At 32.9% G+C, this 19,525-nt stretch overlaps 2 protein-coding genes and 1 long non-coding RNA gene across 5 annotated transcripts; 2 read left to right on the forward strand and 1 right to left on the reverse strand.

Moving 5' to 3' along the window:
• The first annotated feature begins 180 nt into the window (after positions 1-180).
• LOC112737999 (ATPase 8, plasma membrane-type) lies at positions 181-5,232 on the forward strand. Of its 3 annotated transcripts, none has more exons than XM_025788207.3 (14): positions 181-312; positions 458-676; positions 802-939; positions 1,031-1,345; positions 1,422-1,748; positions 1,824-1,943; positions 2,457-2,579; positions 2,702-2,806; positions 2,922-3,231; positions 3,330-3,844; positions 3,924-4,097; positions 4,324-4,506; positions 4,644-4,819; positions 4,923-5,232. In XM_025788207.3, the coding sequence occupies exons 1-14, from the start codon at positions 262-264 to the stop codon at positions 5,017-5,019; spliced, it is 2,853 nt and encodes a 950-aa protein (XP_025643992.1). In that variant the 5' UTR covers positions 181-261; the 3' UTR covers positions 5,020-5,232. The 3 variants fall into 3 exon arrangements, with proteins under 3 accessions (XP_025643992.1, XP_025643993.1, XP_072067699.1); XM_025788208.3 differs by having other exon boundaries at positions 2,726-2,806; XM_072211598.1 differs by lacking the exon at positions 2,702-2,806.
• A 9,733-nt stretch (positions 5,233-14,965) lies between these two features.
• Positions 14,966-18,710, reverse strand: LOC112738000 (uncharacterized). The gene is made up of 9 exons (XM_025788209.3): positions 18,471-18,710; positions 18,322-18,379; positions 17,600-17,708; positions 17,369-17,507; positions 16,903-16,954; positions 16,680-16,826; positions 16,455-16,566; positions 15,793-15,919; positions 14,966-15,676 (listed from the first exon to the last, which is right to left on the reverse strand). Exons 1-9 carry the CDS (start codon positions 18,614-18,616, stop codon positions 15,187-15,189), a joined length of 1,380 nt encoding a protein of 459 aa, XP_025643994.1. The 5' UTR covers positions 18,617-18,710; the 3' UTR covers positions 14,966-15,186.
• LOC140177921 (uncharacterized) lies at positions 15,168-16,426 on the forward strand. Its single transcript, XR_011869571.1, has 2 exons — positions 15,168-16,053; positions 16,247-16,426. It is a non-coding gene; the product is annotated as an uncharacterized lncRNA (long non-coding RNA).
• Positions 18,711-19,525: the final 815 nt, after the last annotated feature.

The following is a 19,525-nucleotide window of genomic DNA, read 5'->3' on the forward strand; positions in this document are numbered from 1 at the left end:
CGTTGTTAATGTAATAATCAAGGCCCTAACTATAATTAGCGGGGAGTTTAATTTGGTGAGCCACCCAAGCAAAACAAGACATAACCAAGCAATTCCGACAAACACGAACCGGCATTCAAGTGGTCAACAATTATAGAATTCCGGTGAATCGCATATTTATGTATTGCACAATGCACATCCAAAAATCTTTTTTAAAAAATAAAAAAATAAAAAAGAAAAGAAAAACTCATCTTTTAGTTTGAGTGTTTTCTTTCTTTCACCATGGCTTCTGATATTACATTTGAAGACCTCAAAAATGAGAATGTTGATCTTGTAAGTAATAATTATGTATTTAGTAATATTAGTTCAAAATATTTGTCGCTTTAAAAATGTGTGTTTAAAAAATTTTCTTCCTGGCCTTTCATGCAATGACAAGTTGTTCCATAATAGTTACGTTGATTTTGTTTTATGCGCGTAGGAAAACATTCCCGTAGATGAGGTCTTCAAGGCACTAAAATGTAACCGAGAAGGTCTATCATCCGAAGAAGGACAGAAAAGGCTCAGTATTTTTGGACCCAACAAGCTAGAGGAGAAAAAGGAGAGCAAGATACTCAAGTTCTTGGGTTTTATGTGGAATCCACTATCATGGGTTATGGAAGCAGCTGCTATTATGGCCATTGTATTGGCCAATGGAGGGGTAAATATAACTGATTAATTAAATACATTGTGATTTAACACACGTACCTGAAAATAATAATAATAATTGCAAGCCTCTTATTATCGTGTCGTTGTGTTTGACACGCATACTTTTCACTGTAACAGGGCAAACCACCGGATTGGCAAGATTTCACTGGTATTACGGTGCTGCTTATCATTAACTCCACCATCAGTTTCATTGAGGAAAACAACGCAGGTAATGCCGCAGCCGCTTTGATGGCTGGGCTTGCACCCAAGACCAAGGTAACATAAGATAAAATTTTCATATTTTAAGGATTTGTGTAGCATAGTTGTTTAATTTTGTAAATCTAAAGAAAAGAAAATTTATATATAGGTGTTGAGAGATGGAAAATGGAGCGAACAAGAGGCAGAAATATTGGTCCCAGGAGACGTGATCAGCATCAAGCTGGGAGATATAGTCCCAGCAGATGCTCGTCTCTTGGAGGGAGATCCCCTCAAGATTGACCAAGCTGCTCTCACTGGTGAGTCCTTGCCAGTCACAAGGCACCCTGGTGAGGAGGTCTTCTCTGGTTCCACCTGCAAGCAAGGTGAGATTGAAGCAGTCGTCATTGCCACCGGCGTCCACACCTTTTTTGGCAAGGCTGCACACCTTGTAGACAGCACCAACAATGTTGGTCACTTCCAAAAGGTACAAAATTTTCTTCACATTTGAATTTATGTGATTTTTCACGAGGTCGCTTCTCACTTCTCTATTATGTGATTAGGTGTTGACAGCCATTGGTAACTTCTGCATTTGCTCAATTGCTGTGGGAATGCTTGTTGAGATCGTTGTCATGTACCCAATCCAGCATAGGGCATATAGAGATGGTATTGACAACTTGTTGGTGCTTCTCATCGGAGGAATCCCCATTGCCATGCCCACAGTCTTGTCGGTGACCATGGCTATTGGGTCCCACCGTTTGTCTCAACAAGGTGCCATCACCAAGAGGATGACAGCTATTGAGGAAATGGCAGGAATGGATGTCCTTTGCAGTGATAAGACTGGAACTCTCACCCTTAACAAGCTTACCGTCGACAAGCAATTGATTGAGGTTAGTACCAAACTATCATATCAAGAAAAATTACTTCTAAAGTTCTAAACTTGTAAACTATGATATCATACGCAGGTGTTTCCCTCTGGCATGGACGTCAACACCGTTGTCCTATATGCTGCCAGGGCTTCTAGAGTTGAAAACCAGGACGCCATTGATGCATCCATTGTTGGAATGTTGAGCGATCCAAAAGAGGTACTATGCTTCAACTTATTTTTGGTCGCATGTGATTTGCATAATGTTTTCACTTTTTTAGGAATCTTAGATCGAAAGAAATTCCAACACAAGGTTTTTAGGCTAGATTTTTCAAGATTATGGAAATCGAATTGATCTTTAAATAAGTGAAACTAAAAGTTTAAAAATTTAGAATTTAATCCAGATTAAAGCAGATATAATAAAATAATATATTTATATATAAAATATATATTCCAAATATATTTTTATGTTTTATTATTTTAAAATCGATTTAACGATTTTTTTGGTTTTTTAGATTTTGACCGGTTCTCTGACAATAGGATTTTATCCTGCATTAGATCGATTTGGTAGCGGTTCCCGATTAACCCGATCGATCCTGTTTTAATGACTATGAAATTTCCTAAAAATGTTAAAACACTCTGCTAACTACGCAGAATGTTTGTGTTCATGAGATATATATGCAAAGTGGTACAACTTTGTTAACTTGGATTTGTTTTTATTATGACATGTCAGGCAAGAGCAGGAATCACTGAGGTGCACTTCTTGCCCTTTAATCCTGTGGACAAGCGCACTGCCATTACCTTCATTGACAGCAACGGCAACTGGCATAGAAGCAGCAAGGGCGCCCCTGAACAAGTAAGGCAATTTTTTCCAATGAAAATGCATTAATACAAAGTTATCCGCATATTTCCTTCTTAAAAGAAAAAACGAAAACTGAGTCTAAATTTTGATGACTAACTATCTTACAAATTCATCAGATCATTGAGCTTTGTGACCTCAAGGGAGAGGTTTTGAAAAAGGCTCACACCATCATCGATCAGTTTGCTGATCGCGGTCTTCGTTCATTGGGTGTTGCTCGCCAGGTGAGAGTGAAGGGTCTAATATAAGAGAAAATTGACTGATTTATTGATAGAGAGTGAACCAAGAACATTTTTCTAGCAAATATTCATTATATTTTGTTGTGGAATTTCTTGGCAGACTGTTTCAGAAAAGACCAAGGAGAGTGCAGGTGAAGCATGGGAGTTCTTGGGTCTCTTGCCTCTCTTTGACCCTCCAAGGCATGACAGTGCTGAAACCATTCGCCGCGCTCTCGACCTCGGCGTCAATGTTAAGATGATCACTGGTGACCAACTTGCCATTGGTAAAGAAACCGGCCGCAGGCTTGGAATGGGCACTAACATGTACCCTTCTTCCTCCCTCCTTGGCGGCAGCAAGGACGAGGCCATTGCAACCATCCCAGTGGATGAACTGATTGAGATGGCTGATGGATTTGCTGGAGTCTTTCCTGGTAATCACATTATTATTCTAATTTATTTCGAAAATGAAAAGAGTAAAATAAAATTAGTGGAGTGATGCCAACAAAAAGGTTTGGTATGTGGTATGCAGAGCACAAGTACGAGATTGTAAAGAGGTTGCAGGATAGAAAACACATCGTTGGCATGACCGGAGATGGTGTGAACGATGCACCAGCACTGAAGAAGGCCGACATTGGTATCGCAGTGGCCGATGCAACTGACGCCGCCAGGAGTGCCTCTGACATTGTTCTGACTGAGCCTGGACTCAGTGTGATCATCAGTGCTGTGTTGACAAGCAGAGCCATCTTCCAGAGGATGAAGAACTACACAATCTACGCTGTTTCCATTACAATCCGTATTGTGCTTGGGTTCCTCCTCGTTGCTCTCATCTGGAAGTTCGACTTCTCACCTTTCATGGTTCTAGTCATTGCAATTTTAAATGATGGAACCATCATGACCATCTCCAAGGACAGAGTGAAGCCATCTCCAGTTCCTGACTCATGGAAGCTCAACGAAATCTTCGCCACCGGTGTTGTTCTCGGAACATACATGGCAGTCACCAGTGCATGCTTTTTCTATATCATCCATGACACTACTTTATTCTCTGTATGTGACTACCAACATTTTTCTAGCCAACCGTTTTAGAATTGTGACATTATAACAATGCTTTCTGTTGTGATTTCAGAAGCATTTTGGTGTCTCCGACATATCAACAAGTGAGGAGCAGCTTAACTCTGCTCTGTACCTTCAAGTGAGTATTATCAGCCAGGCCTTGATCTTTGTAACAAGGTCAAGGGGCTGGTCTTATTGTGAACGCCCTGGTTTCATGCTTGTTGGAGCCTTCCTTGCTGCACAATTGGTTAGTTAATTTTAACTGAACACCTTCTAGAATAAAAAGCGAGTACTCATTTGTTTGATACACCCAACACACACACACACACACACTCTCTCCTTTCCTCATTGGATGGGGTAGGGGTCCTATCTTATGGACTCTTATATTCAATCCAATGATGGAGGAATGTGTGATATGTGAAAGTGAATAAATCTTCCTGGTTTTAATTCTATTCATTAATTGCACAACCTAGGTGGCAACTCTCATCGCTGTGTATGCACACTGGGACTTTGCCAAGATCCATGGAGTTGGGTGGGAGTGGGCTGGAGTCATCTGGCTCTACAGTATTGTTACTTACATCCCTCTTGACATCCTTAAGTTCATTATCCGCATGGGACTCTCAGGTAGTGCCTGGGACAACATGCTCAACAACAAGGTAAGGGAACAACTGATTCAATAAACAATATGCAATGTTAAAATCCTCTTTATTTATTATTATTATTATTATTTTCTTTGCTCTCAAATATGAAATGTCATTGCTCACCACCAATACTGTTATGGATGTTGATGTAGACTGCATTCACCAACAAGAAGGACTATGGAAAGGGTGAGAGGGAAGCTCAATGGGCAAAGGATCAGCGCACAATGCACGGTCTTCATGTTAACGAATCCTCAAAGCACGGCAGCCACCACCGCGAGCAATCGGCTGAACTAGCCGAGCAAGCCAAGAGACGTGCTGAGGCTTCTAGGTGAATTGCTCTCCACTTACTTCACCAAATGATTCTTGTAATCACTAGAAAACACAGAAATATAGCTCTGATTCGGTGTTATGTTTTCAACGAAATTCGGCAGGCTAAAAGAGCTCCACACACTCAAGGGACACGTTGAATCAGTTGTGAAGCTAAAGGGTCTTGACATTGACACCATTCAACAACATTACACAGTTTAGAAAAAACATTCAAAGGGATGAAAAATATGAGCGCCAATTTTATATATGTAAAAGATGCTAACTTAGACTAATTCATGATCGATGTAATCAGAGGCAGAGCCTAAAAATATTATGTTGTGTTTAACTTTCTCCTCCTTCTCTGACTACGAAGTTAACATATTGTACTTGAAATTGAGCCCAAAAACTTAAGATAGATTTTTTTCTTCTCATAAATTATGTCGAATCTACTTTTGAACATTTTTTATGTCGTTAAATTTTATCTATTTGCTCTTGTTTGTTCACGTGCTTATCTATTCATAATTTGAAATTAAAACTATCTATATGTATTGAAAAAAAAATTAGAAATAAACATTGATACATACATACATACATTAAATTTCTAATAAATTAATTAATTCACAAAAAATATATTAATCTAAAATAATAGAAAGATGATTTATAATGGTTCTATCTTTATTTTTAATAGGATTAAATGTTATAGTATTTGTTATAGTTGTGAACTCCATTTGTTATAGTATTCATAGTATAAATAAAATTTTTAACCAAAATAATTAGTATAAAAAAGATCACTTTAATGAAAGATATTAATATATTAATATATAGATAATATATTTTTACTCTAAACTAACATTTAAAAAATATCACTAATAATTAAAGTTATATTTAATTAAAAAATTAAGTTTCAATTTGATTATTAACTAATTAGCTAGTGTTGTGAAATTAATTATCATTATTTATTGCTTTTTATTGAGTTAATTAATTTATTTATTTTTAATTTTTTTACTAGATCAAATTAAAAAAAATAATTATTATTATATGATGAGTTTAACAAATAATTTTTTAACATAAAATTAAAAAAAAAATAATTTAAGTTTTATTTTGGAGACAAACATGATATAACAAAGGGTCAAACATGTACATGTATATATATTTGTTTGTTATAAAATAAATAAATAAGAAAAAGATCATCAAAATAAAATAACAAAGTGTAAATAGAAGACTTTAGTATTAGTGTTCACCAATATTATTATCACATTATAATAAGGATAATTCATATATTAATATTGTATATGTTGCAGTATAAGTATATGAAGAGAGAAAGAGAGAGAAGTGTTTTTATATTCGTATTATTATGTCTATTGCCTCTGACAATACCTTCTATTTATACATGTAAGATGGGTTCACTTTCAACCTTCATTAATTTAATTTGAATTCATCTTGAAAAGTGATTCCTTCAGTGTTAACCACCCATGTCATAAATGGGCATCCATGTATTTGTTCTTATCACAACACTCCTCCTCGAATGTCTATTTAGGATTGTGCCTCATTAAAATCTTACTAAAGAAAAATCCAATGGAAAAAAATTTTAGTGACGAAAAAAGAGTACAATATCCTTTGTGATGAAGACTGCCTCATAAAAAATCTTGTCAAGAAAAACCCAATAGGGAGAAAAAACCTGACCAAGGAAAAAAGAGTACATTCTTCCCATCTTGCCGACATTATTTTATATCTTGGAATCGGCGCATCCCAATCTGATGTACCAATCTTTTAAAGGAGGATTTTGGAAGTGACTTTGTAAATAAATCTGCCAGATTATCGCTTGAGCGGATCGATTGGACATCAATTGTTCCTTGATTTTAAAGGTCATGAGTAAAGAAGAATTTGGGAGAAATATGCTTTGTTCTATCACCTTTGATGTATCCACCCTTAAGTTGAGCAATGCATGTTGTCTTATATTCAAACAGAATAGTTGGAGATATTTTTCTATCAGTCATTCCACATGATGATAGAATATATTGGATTAAACCCCTGAGCCAAAAACACTCGTGCTAGTTTCATGTATCACTAGTATTTCAGCATGATTAGAGGATGTTGCTACAATCGTCTGTTTTATGGACCTCCATGATATAGTTGTACCACCATATGTGAATAGGTATCTTGTTTGAGATCTTTCTTTGTGTGGATCAGGTAAGTATCCTGCATCTGCATAACCAACTAATTGTAACTTAGATTCATATGGATAGAACATACTCATATCAACTGTTCCATGAAGATATAGAAAATTTTGTTTAATTCCATTCTAATGTCTTTTAGTTGGAGAAGAACAATACCTTGCTAATAAATTCACCGCCAATAATACGTCAGGTCGTGTATTATTAGCAAGATATATTAGCGCTCTAATGGCACTAAGATATGGTACTTTAGAACTAAGGATATATTCATTTTCTCCTTTAGGATGGAATTGATCCTTTTCCACATTCAAGGACCTTACGATCATTGGGGTACTTAATGGATGTGACTTATTCATATAAAATCTCTTCAAGATCTTGTTTGCGTATGTTATTTGATGAATAAAGATCCCATCGTTTGGTCTTTCCAAGATCTTTCATCTTAAACTCTCCTTTTAGAGCTTTTATAATTGTTGAAACCTCTTCAGGAGTTCCAATGATATTTAAATCATCAACGTACACATCAATTATAATGAATTCAGATGCAGATTTCTTTATGAAAATACATAGGTAGATATCATCAGTCTTGAATCCGTTTTTGGCCAAATACTTAGTAAGACGATTATACCACATTCGTCTAGATTGCTTTATACCATATAAAGATCTTTGTAATTTGACTGAGTATAACCCCTTTGAATATTCATTGGATAGTTTAGATATCTTTAGTTTTTCAAGGACTTTCATATAGATATCACGATCTAATAATCCGTATAAATCGGTTGTTACCAGGATTTTTGCCAAGCGACGCGTACGCGTGAGTGACGCGTACGCGTGATAGAGCGTCACGTTCTGCATTACACAGAAGACGCTGGGGGCGATTTCTGGGATGTTTTTGGCCCAGTTCCAAGCCCTAAAACACTACTTAGAGGCTGTAGAGTGGAGCTGGATTGGGGATTCATTCAACACTTCATTCACAATTTTAGGTTTTAGATGTAGTTTTCTAGAGAGAGGCTCTTTCTTCTCTCTAGGTTTTAGGGTTCTTAGTTTTATTCCTTCTCAATTTCTGAATTTTATCTTATTTCTACTCAGTTCTCTTCTACTTTTAATTGCTCTAGCATTCTAGTTTATTTATTTCCAGATTGCATATTCAAAATGGTGAATAACAATCAAGCACACATTGTAAAAAATCAACATCAAAATACTAATGATAATTCGGGTACTCAAACTTTATTTTTTACAAGTAATTCTTGTGTTGAAGATGAAAATATATGGTACTTGGATAATGCTTGTAGTAATCATATGTCTGGTAGAAAGGAGTTATTTTCTTCATTAGATGATTCAGTTAAACTATTGTTAAAATTTGGTAATAGTACAACGATCCCTATCAAAGGAAAATGATATACACCAATTACATTGAAGAATGGTTCTCTGAGTTATATTTCTGATGTTTTCTATGCTCCTGAACTTGATTACAATTTACTGAGTATAGGGCAGTTATCTGAGAAGGGATATAAGATGATAACATATCGTGGATATTGCACTGTGTTTGACAACAACGGAAGGTTCATAGATAAAGTAAAAATGACTTCAAACAGAATATTTTCATTGAAAATTCAACATGTTAATCTCTCTTGCATGAGTTCTATAATACTTGATGATAGCTGGTTGTGGCATATGCGGTTTGGGCATTTTTATTTTTCTGGCCTAAACTACCTGTAAAGAAAAAGACTTGTTTCTGGGCTACCACGAGTTCATATTCCTAATTGTGTTTGTGAGATTTGTCAATTGAAAAAGAAGCACAGAGATCCATTCCCTACAGAAAAGTCATGGAGAGCCAGAAAATTACTTGAAATTGTGCATTTAGATATTTGTTTTGTTGAAGTTCCAAGTAATTGTGGTAGTAGGTACTTTATCACTTTTATTGATGATTTTAGTAGATATACATGGGTATACTTTCTAAAGCAGAAATTAGAAGCATGTGATATCTTCAAGACATTCAAGGTGTTTGTAAAAAAACAAAGTGGCTATAAAATCAAAATTCTTAGAACAGACAGAAGAACAGAATATCTTGCATGTTCAGAATACTTTAAGCAACACGGAATTCAACACCAACTAACAACCAGATATACTTCTCAACAAAATAGAGTTGCTGAAAGAAAGAATAAAACCATTATGGATATGGTTAAATGCATGTTCAAGTCAAAATAAATGCCTAAAGAGTTTTGGACAGAAGCAGTCGCAACAGCAGTTCATATTTTAAACAAGTGTCTAACAAAAATTGTTCGTGATAAAAATCCAGAGGAAGCTTGGAGTGGAAAGTGGCATTCCATTCATCATTTTAGAGTCTTTGGGTGTATCACTTATGCCCACATACCAGATTAATTAAGGAAGAAGTTAGATGACAAAGGCGAGAAGTGTATCTTTATCGGCTATAGCACAAACTCAAAAGTATACAAGTTGTACAACCCAGAAATAAAAAAAATAATCATCAGCAAAGACGTGACATTTGATGAGAAAACCATGTGGGACTGGGACACAAAGATAGAAAAGCAGCCGATTATAATTTGAAATACATGTGATGATGAAGAAGAAAGACAACTGGACACAATCGTACAACCAGAATCATTTGGAAGACCTCAAAGAGAGCGGAGACTATCTGCTAGGTTAGCAAATAATGAAATTGGCAATGACAACAATCCGTCCAATAAAAAAATTATAAATTTTGCTCTATTTTCAGATTGTGAGCCATTGAACAAAAATTGGAAGAAAGCAGTGGATGAGGAGATTCATGCCATTGAGAAGAATGATACATGGGAGCTGACAGATTTACCAGTAGATAAGAAGTCGATTAGAGTAAAGTGAGTTTACAAAACTAAGTACAAACCCAACGGTGAAGTTGATCATCTCAAGGCATGATTAGTTGCAAAGGGATACAAACAAAAGCCAAGTATCGATTAGTTTGAAGTATTTACTCCTGTTGCTAGATTAGACGCTATTCGTATGATTATTTCACTCTTGTCTCAAAATAAGTGGAAGATACATCAAATGGATGTTAAGTCTGCATTTCTGAATGGCACATTAGAAGAAGTGTCCGTTGAGTAACCTGTAGAATATGAAGTTCCTGGAGAAGAAGATAAAGTTTACAAGTTGAAGAAAGCTTTGTACAGATTAAAGCAAGCACCAAGAGCGTAGTACAAGAAGATTGATTCTTATTTCACTCAGAATAGTTTCAAAAGATGTCCATTTGAGCATACGCTTTATATCAAGTTCATTGAACTTGGAGATATTTTGATCGTGTGTCTTTATGTTGACGATTTAATCTTTACTGGCAACAATTTAAAGATAATTGTAGAATTCAGGGAGACTATGATAAAGCACTTTGAAATGACGGATATGGGCTTGATGTCTTATTTTCTTGGCATCGAAGTTCTTCAAAAAGATGATAGAATTTTCATTTCTCAAAAGAAATATGCAAATGATATTTTGAAGAAATTTCAGATAGAGCATTCAAAGCCAATTCCTACTCCAGTGGAAGAGAATTTCAAGTTGTAGAGAGAAGATAAAGGACGAGCAATAAATCCTACTTATTACAAAGTTTGATTGGAAGTCTAAGGTACTTAACTGCAACCAGACCAGATATTGTGTTTGGAGTTGGATTGTTTAGCAGATTTATAGAGGAGCCTTGCACTAACCATTTGCAAGTTGCAAAACGGATTCTTCGATATATCAAATGTACTTTAAATGATAGTATTTATTATGAAAATACTAATGAAGTGAATCTTGTCGGTTACACTGATAGTGATTGGATTGAAGATATTGAAATAAGAAAAAGTGCTTCAGAATTTGCATTTCATCTTGGTTCTGGTGCAATTTCATGGTCATCGAAAAAACAACCAGTAGTCGCTCTCTCTACAGTAGAAGCATAATATATAGCAGTAGCAAGTTGCGCAACACAAGCAGTTTAGCTAAGAAGAATTTTTGAGAAATTAAATGAGAAACAAAGTACTCCAACAACGATATTTTGTGATAACAAGTCAGCTATTACACTTTGCAAAAATCCAGTATTTCATGGGAGATCAAAGTATATTGATATACGGTTTCACAAAATTAGAGAATTGGTAAATGAAAAAGAAGTTGTGATCAAGTACTGTCCTACTGAAGAACAAATTGTAGATATATTTACAAAACCGTTAAAGACAGAGTTATTTTATAAGTTGAAGAAGATGTTTGGAATAATTAATTCTATAAGTTTGATTTAAGAGAGGCAATGTTGATTAAAAATTTTAAATCAACTTGCATAATTTTATATGGATTAAAATATTCATGAAACAGGATTAAAGAATTGAAAAAGTAAAATTTTAATTGAATACTATAATTATCTATTTACTAAAAGCTAATTGTGATGAAAATGTGAAGAATTATCAAGAATGTTCAAGAGTCTTTGCCAACTAAGGTATTTGGTTATTAAATGATGACAAAACCAAGTATGCAAGCTTAACGAGACATACTGCTTCCTAATACAAGTTAGGGACAAGTTATATCTCAAAAGGGAAAAGGATTCTTTCTCGTTTTTTTAACAATTGATAGAATACAGTGTGATTTATCACCTTTGATTCTATGAGTGGAACTAAAAATAAATAAGAGAGAGAAAGCAATGAATGATTATATTGAACATTGGATACCATCCAATTTTTTCTCATTGGAGAGAATCCACTCCCTATTAAAAAGTACTAACACTTTGAAAAGTCAAAGCAAGATCTACAAGCTTCATCAATCACCATCAATATATACAACTAGCTGTTAAAAATTATTATTTTAGTATGAAAGATTGTTTATATAAAGGCATATATACCTTATATATTTTGTGTTCCATAAAATAAAAGTATGTTATGAGAATTGAGAATTGAGAATTGTTTCTTTATTTCTTTATTTTATGCGTGTTAGTGAGATAAAAAATATAATAATATTATTTATGTGAGTAAGTAATCTTAGGATTAATAAATTGTGGGTATTATATTTACAGTAACTAATCGATAAACACAAAAATAATTTGCCACTAAATACAGAAATAACCAACCACAAAACACAAAAATATATAGTACGTAAATACAAATTCATAGAAAATAAAGTCTCAAAGTGAAAAAAAAAATCTATATCATCAATTCAAACAAAACAAAAACACAAATTTGTGCACGACAAACATAGAAATTTCATGGGAAAAAAAATTAACTCAACCTAGTCTAATCCTTAAACGCTTCTTGTTAAGTATGGAGTGCTGCACACCTTGTTAATTCATTAAATTTGAACTCTTTATTTATTATATTTTATTTGAATGGTCTGAATTTAAAAAAGTAACCTGTTAATCAGGTTAACCATTTTTTTAAATAAATTTTAGATTTTTTATAAGTTTCAGATATTAGGCTGAAATCCAAAAAAAAAAATAGTATATAAATATTAAAAGCAATATGTCTGTACAAGAAAAAAAAAATTATTGAGCTTTAAAATTAAAATAAATAATACATGAAAAATAAGTTAAAAATCTATGTACTAAATTCAGAAAAAAAATATATATTAGAATCTTAAAAAAAATAATATTAAATATATATTATGTATATAATATTAAAATTTAAATAAATTTTGTTTTGTGTAAAACAAAATTATAATATTCAATATAAACACAATGATAAAAAATTTTGTGTTATATAAATTTAATTAATATATATATATAATTTTATTTTGTGTGAAACAAAATTATAACATTAAATATGAAGTGAATGATAAAAGATTTTGTATTATATAAATTTAATTTAAAAAACATATATACAACGTAAGAAGTAAACAAACATATAATAATTTATTTTGTGCGAAACAAAAATTCATATAAAAAATATTTATATAATTTTTTTATTAACAATTTTTTTTATTGAAATATGTTACTTTACTATATTTAAAATATATTATTTTGTATTAAAAATATTATTAAAAATATATTATTATTTTTTCTTAAAATACCATTTCTTTTTTTTGGTTCAAATACCAAAAATAGGAAGACTCAAATTCGCGACCTTTTAGGTGAGTATGGAAAGACTATACTATTTGAATTATAGCCTGTTGGCAAAGAAAGAAATACTCTTAATTATATATTAAATAAAATAATTATTTATTAGGCTCATTCGTATACAAATAAAAATTTCTGTTAGTTTTATATCTGTAATATTTTATACCAATTAACTTTAAAGTTTAATTATTTTTTGAATAAATTAATAAAAAAGTAATACAAATAATTGTTTAAATATAATTGTATTTTAATTTTTCATTCTATTACGTACACGTTGAGGATAATTTAAAATAAAAGATAATAGACTTGTTGTAACTGCCATGTATTTTGTGCTTTGATTGCGTCGTCATCTGAGAATTATGACGTCTTTATCGAGACCGGGGTTTTTCTACAGAATCGGTTTTGTGTTTGGAGTTAGCCAACCAGCAGCGGCGACAGAATTTTAAAGGTCATTCATGGCAGAGGTGGAAGGGAGTGGGTTCAAGAACGTCAAAATATGTGGCTAGCCAGATAGTGGAAGCACCGCCAGCAAATAAAGATGTTTGAAGACATCGCATCGACAATAACAAAGTAATGGAAGAATTCGATCAAGTTTTCCTGAGTACTTTTGTAGTGTAAAGGTCGTTCGTGTTAAACAAAGGAATTAATTTTTTTTGTAGTGTCAATTTGTTTATTCAGCCCATAACAAAAAATAATAATAACAATAATAAATAAATTTAATTTACCTGATAACTTTTGATAGTAGATTAACTTGAATTGTTCCCAAAATTATACGTAAATAGAAAAAGAACTTCTAAAACTCCAATACATATTTAGGATAAGTTTGGATTTACTTTTGAAAAAAATATTTATTTTTTTATTTTTTTAAAAAAGATATTTTTTTAACAGATAAAAATTATTTTATATTTAAATAGATTTTTTAAAAAAAATTTTAAATATTAAAAATATTTTTTGTTTTTATTTTTTTTAAAAAATAAGATATTGCTAACTTTTAAAAAAAATATATAATTTGTTTTTTTAATAAAATTATTTTAAAAAAAAAAGTATTGAAATAGGTTTTAAATTAAATAAAGTATTTTATTTAAAAAAGAGTATTTTTTTTTTACTAAAAAAAACCAATCCAATCTGGCAGTTAACCAATCCAACTTTTCCATTTGAGTTTCAGAGAAAGGAATAAACTAACTTTGATTTATTTGATTTGCGCTACAATCATCCATTATTTAAAAAAAATGAAAATTGATGAGATTGAATAATAAGAATAAATTCTGCATAAAATTCTAGAGTAAAGAATTTAAAAGTAGATAATGGTGTGCAAACAAGGATTCGTTAGAAAATAATCAGTGAGACAGTGGCAAAATTTTAGAGAGAAATAGACGAAAATTGATTTTAAGATTAGGAAAATAATGAAATAATGAGATTAGGAAAATAGTTTATGAACTTTCTATTATGAATGCTTGTTTGGGTGTCATTATTTTGATAAAAAAATATTTTTTTTAATAAATTTTTTTTTTTATTTTTTAACGTATTTGATAAATTTTTAATAGTAAAAGTAAAAGTACTAGAAAAATAAAAAAAATATATTTTTTTGAGAAATGGTAATTTACATCCTTTTTTAAAAGATTTTTTTCTTAAAAATAGATGTTTTTTATGTAATAAATAAACAAAAAAATATTTTTATATTGTTGTATCCAAACATAATTGATAGATAAAAAAATCTTTTTACATGAGATATTCAAACATAAAATTACTTTTACTTTTTTATAAGATTTTTTAAAAAAAAGATAATTAAAAAAAATCTTTTTTTTTAAAAACTCATCCAAACAAACTCTAAGAAGTAGTTACAGAGGTACGGCACATGGATGAAGTAAAAGTGTAAAACCAATAAAACATTGTCTGGAACTTTTTTGGAGTAATTAATTATTGCCCAACTTGAATAGACTTGGCCAAAAAAGATAGTCATCCAACTTTATTAAATCAATTAATAAAATTAAACTTGGTTAATAATAAATAATCATAATATTAATAAGAAGCTCATATGAGAAGCCATTCAATTAGATTGAGACCCCATAAAACTTTTCTTCAAATGGCTCTAAAATATATCCTCCAGTGACTATATATACATTGTCTAGTTTTGTCCTACTAGGTTATCACTACTAGGGTTTAGTGGAATTCTGTTTGCTTATTGAAATCTGAAAATTGGGTGGTGTTCTTCCAAGAAGTCAACTCCAAAGGAATTAGTCCTTCATCAGAGGAAAGCACAGCATGTGCCATCAAATTACCTAGCCACCCATGGTACAACAACCCCCTTGCACCTAACCCTCCAAAAAGCCAATACTTGCAAGTTTGATTTCCTTCCATGATATCATTGATACAACCCAAAAGTGGAAGTGACCCGAGGGAAGTGAGTGGTGGCATTGCCCTAAGACCAGCTCTTGCTCCGGTGAAATCCCAATTCATTATTCTGGGATAAATGACAGAGGCCTTTGGCAGAAGCTCCGAAAGAGCACTTGATGCTTCATCCGGTGAAACACTGGGTGAGGAGTTGCTCGATTTCCACTCCCACGTTGAACCGACATGTAGTTCACGAGGACTCTTAACGGCAATCCATGCATCTGATAGTATCGAGGGTCCACGCTCAGGATAACCTTCGCTGAAATAGAGGGCAAAGAGAATTCTTGAATAAATGGAACATGACATCGAAGCAAATTACATAGCTACTTGGGTGTGCTTCGCAAAAGGGAATTTTTCCAAAACAGAATACTTCACCTTATATCACCGGGCAATTCCAGGTGCGCAATAACACCTCTACATGTCCTCAAAGGAAGCCTACCAGAGAACTCAGGAAGCATGTTCACTTTGGCACCTAAGCAGATGATGACTGCGTCATATTCTCCTGAGACGAAAAAAGGTGTTTTGAATAATGAAAAAGTCTGCTCATAATTACAAGTTATTACCAAATTAATAAGCCAAGAAACAGCTTATAGTTCACAGCCTCTTACAGTGTGATGTGCGTGATAACACTACAAAGTAAGTAGACATTGACCGTAACTCATTTTGCATAAATTTCTTTAGCTACTTTTCTCATGTTATAGCCATATCCTTGTAATAAACAAAATATGCATAATATTGATTACCTCTATGTAAGTAACAATTTGACACTGTTAGATGCTTCTTTCCTTATTTTTGGTATGTTGATGGGTCAAATTACCAACTCATGCAGTTATCCACTCAGACTCTCAGAGGTTCAGAAAGAATTTTGAAGATGTTCGAAAGTCAAGCTTGTACAATTATATGATGTTTTATTTAGCTACAATTTTGTTGCATTAGAACTAAATCTGAAGCATAACATTCACTTAATTTTAGGAAAAGCAAGAAGAAAGACACTGAGTTGTACTAAAAAGGGCCAAAGATATAACAATGCATATTACCATCAAACTCGGAAAGTCTACTGACAGGTCGTCTGTGCAACTGGAGCAATTTCTTTCCAGAGTCAAAAGTAGAGGATTCTGTCACCAAATTCTCACATGACCAGAAAAGTGCCTATTAAATTATTGAAATAAGTAAACCTCAAAAATAATAATGGCCATATAAGGGCGTTAAAGGGTATTTTTAAAACAAACGAAAACAAAAGGCATAGCATCACTCATTCAAACCTGAAGATAGTTTTGAGATTGGATATTAAGTGCTTCAGGCATATAGAAAGCTGTGTCAAATGGTACACATAACCCAGGTACGAGCTCCTGAGCTGCTTCTTTACTAAGGGTATCTACTCTGCAGCTTGGAAGCGAAGTTTTGACATTCTGATCACATAAAGGAAGGTTGAGTGAAATAATTACTAGCCAGTCTATCTAGAATCTACTAGTTCAAGGAGATTACAGCATTCAATTTGGCCATATTCTTCAGATTCGTTGCCAGTCTTAAGATCCCCCTGAAGTCATCTGATTTCATCAGCAACATAGAGCAATGCTAAGACTCCAATGGAAAGCGTGAAAGGCTAGAACAAAGTGTTAGTTTCAATAAAATTTAGTAGTTTCAAGTATCTTCCAATTCATTTCATAAAGCCTACAAGTTTGAGTATATAAAGAACCTTTTAAGTAAAAGATGTATTGCATTTACCCTTATAACACCAAAAAAACAAAAAAAGAAGAAAGTGAGATAACAACATCAAGAGCTGATAATATATATTCTCAGCACAATTATAATACCATTTGTGAACACGAGACCAAGTCACATCGGGACATTTAGAAGCAATGTAAAGAGTAAAGGGTTACATGCAGAGTTAAAAATTCTTTAAAAAATAAAATAACAAAACTAAAATTTTAAGAACAAGATATAATTAAACCTTTTCTGATAAGCAAAAGCTTTCGTATTTTCATCAGATTGTCCAATTTTGCAGTCCCTGGAAACACTAGCTTCTTCAGCTACTTTCAAAAGCTTTATGCTATCTTTCCAACACTGAGCACCCTCCCAGAGAAGGTTTACTACATTAGCACTAATCCATCAGCAAGGGCTCCACATGAAAATCAAAACCTAGCACAGAAGTGGGATTAATATCACAAGAAAAACGAGATACCTTTTGGCGAATAAGGGTGAAGAAGACCCCCAGAAATCCCAGAGGCACCACCACCGATGCCCACTTCATCATATATGTCAATTCTTAGGTCCAACTCCTTCGGACTGTGCTGCAATATTACTTATGACAAAACACAGAAAACATTAAAAAAAAATAAGTGATCAAAATCAAAATCAAATTAGACTTTTGACAGACAATTTTGCGCTAAAAGAATATGTGGGTAAATTACTACTCCATTCAATTTAGAATATCTGTCACTTTGAAGAACTTTTCTTGTTTCAATATATCTGTCATTCTCATATTCCAATATAACATTCATTGAGCATTTTCTACTTTTACCTTACACACAAAACACAATTAACATTACATTATAGATTAGCTATTAAATAGAGATATTTTCTTTCCCATGGTATTCCCAACTCAGCAGACCAAAGACTAATACATAATGGATCGAAGCTCCATTTAAAGGGTTGCCACTAGCAAACAGGTTGCTGCATTTGAAAACCGCAAGACTTACTTAAGCGGATGAGTGAACTATCCACTCGACCAATTTAAGTTGGTAAAAAGAGATATTTTACTGAACACTTTTATAATCAATTCTTGATTTTCGTCCCAAATGACTAAAAGTGACCGAAATTGTAAACGCCAGATAGTAACTGCTTAACGGTAACATTAGCTCAAGGAAACAAATTTGGAAGAGACTAATCAGACTATAACAGTACCTTCAACAAATGCCAAACAACGGAGAGCCCAGCGAATCCAGCACCAAGCACCGCGCACCTAAAACGAAGAACCACGACGTGTCAGTTTTTTGTTAATCAAATATACTGAATACGGATTCCATGAATGTTATAATCAAAGAAGACAAGACCTGAGAGAACGTTGACTTAGAGAACAATGGAACCGAACAACTGGGGAAGGCGGGCGAGAAACACGATTGACAGCGTTAAGTTTGGAAGATGATGAACGGCGTAAAATGCAAGAATTAGGGTTCGACCATAGATTGAGACCCTTCATTCCCACCTTTACGCCTTCTCAACTTGCCTGCTTTCTCTATCTCTATGTAATGGAGGCAATGAGTGCCTATTTTAAGACGAAGCAGCAAAGAGGTGCCGTGCATGTTTGGGCGCCATTATTTTGTTAAAAAAAGAAAAAAGATCTTTTTTTATTTTTTAACGTGTTTGGCAAATTTCTAGTAGTAAAAGTAAAAGCACTAGTAAAATAAAAAAAAGATCTTTTTTGAGAAGCTGTAATTTACATCTTTTTTTAAAAGATCTTTTTTCCTTAAAAAAAAGATGTTTTTCATGTAATAAATAAACAAAAAAGTACTTTTATATTGTTATACCCAAACATAATTGATTGATAAAAAGACCTTTTTACATGAAATATCCAAACACAAAATTACTTTTACTTCTCTATAAGATCTTTTAAAAAAAGATAACTCGAAAAAAGATCTTTCCTTAAAAACTCACCCAAACAAGCCCGCTATCTGATACCTATAGTCGAATTTAGTTACTCAGTTTTATTATCTCATCAGCCTATCACCGCTGAATATGTGTTTTCAACTCAGTTTTCACTTTTCAAGTCACATAGTGGCTAAATTTTTTGTAGTGTATTTATCTAAATTGGTTTTTAAAGGATTTTAAAATGGACATTTTAATTTTCAATAAAAAAATAATTATGTAACTAGTTTTTTGGTGTGCGAAATTAGAACTCGTACAATTTTATCGGCAAGTGTACTGGATCATCTAAGTAATACTTTAGGTGAGTGAGAGTCGATTTTACGAGAATTGTCGAACTGAGCAAGCAATAGCTATCTTGTTGGACTTAATCAGGCAAACAGTAAAAGGTGGTTGTAGTGAAAGCGCATAAACAAAATAATAACGAAAGCAGTAAAAAGTTTGGTGTGAAATCAATAATGAGAAA

This window comes from Arachis hypogaea, chromosome 13, assembly GCF_003086295.3.
Source record: "Arachis hypogaea cultivar Tifrunner chromosome 13, arahy.Tifrunner.gnm2.J5K5, whole genome shotgun sequence".
NCBI classification, from domain to species: Eukaryota; Viridiplantae; Streptophyta; class Magnoliopsida; order Fabales; family Fabaceae; genus Arachis; species Arachis hypogaea.

Excerpts from the sequence above, each read along its gene's own strand:
- LOC112737999 (XM_025788207.3), top strand. The coding sequence starts at position 262 with ATGGCTTCTGATATTACATTTGAAGACCTCAAAAATGAGAATGTTGAT. Across the intron at positions 1,944-2,456 it reads TGTTGAGCGATCCAAAAGAG|GCAAGAGCAGGAATCACTGA; the intron begins GTACTATGCTTC and ends ATGACATGTCAG. Across the intron at positions 3,232-3,329 it reads ATTTGCTGGAGTCTTTCCTG|AGCACAAGTACGAGATTGTA; the intron begins GTAATCACATTA and ends TGTGGTATGCAG.
- LOC112738000 (XM_025788209.3), bottom strand. The coding sequence starts at position 18,616 with ATGAAGGGTCTCAATCTATGGTCGAACCCTAATTCTTGCATTTTACGC. Across the intron at positions 18,380-18,470 it reads CTAAGTCAACGTTCTCTCAG|GTGCGCGGTGCTTGGTGCTG; the intron begins GTCTTGTCTTCT and ends TCTTCGTTTTAG. Across the intron at positions 15,920-16,454 it reads TAGACTTTCCGAGTTTGATG|GAGAATATGACGCAGTCATC; the intron begins GTAATATGCATT and ends TTTTCGTCTCAG.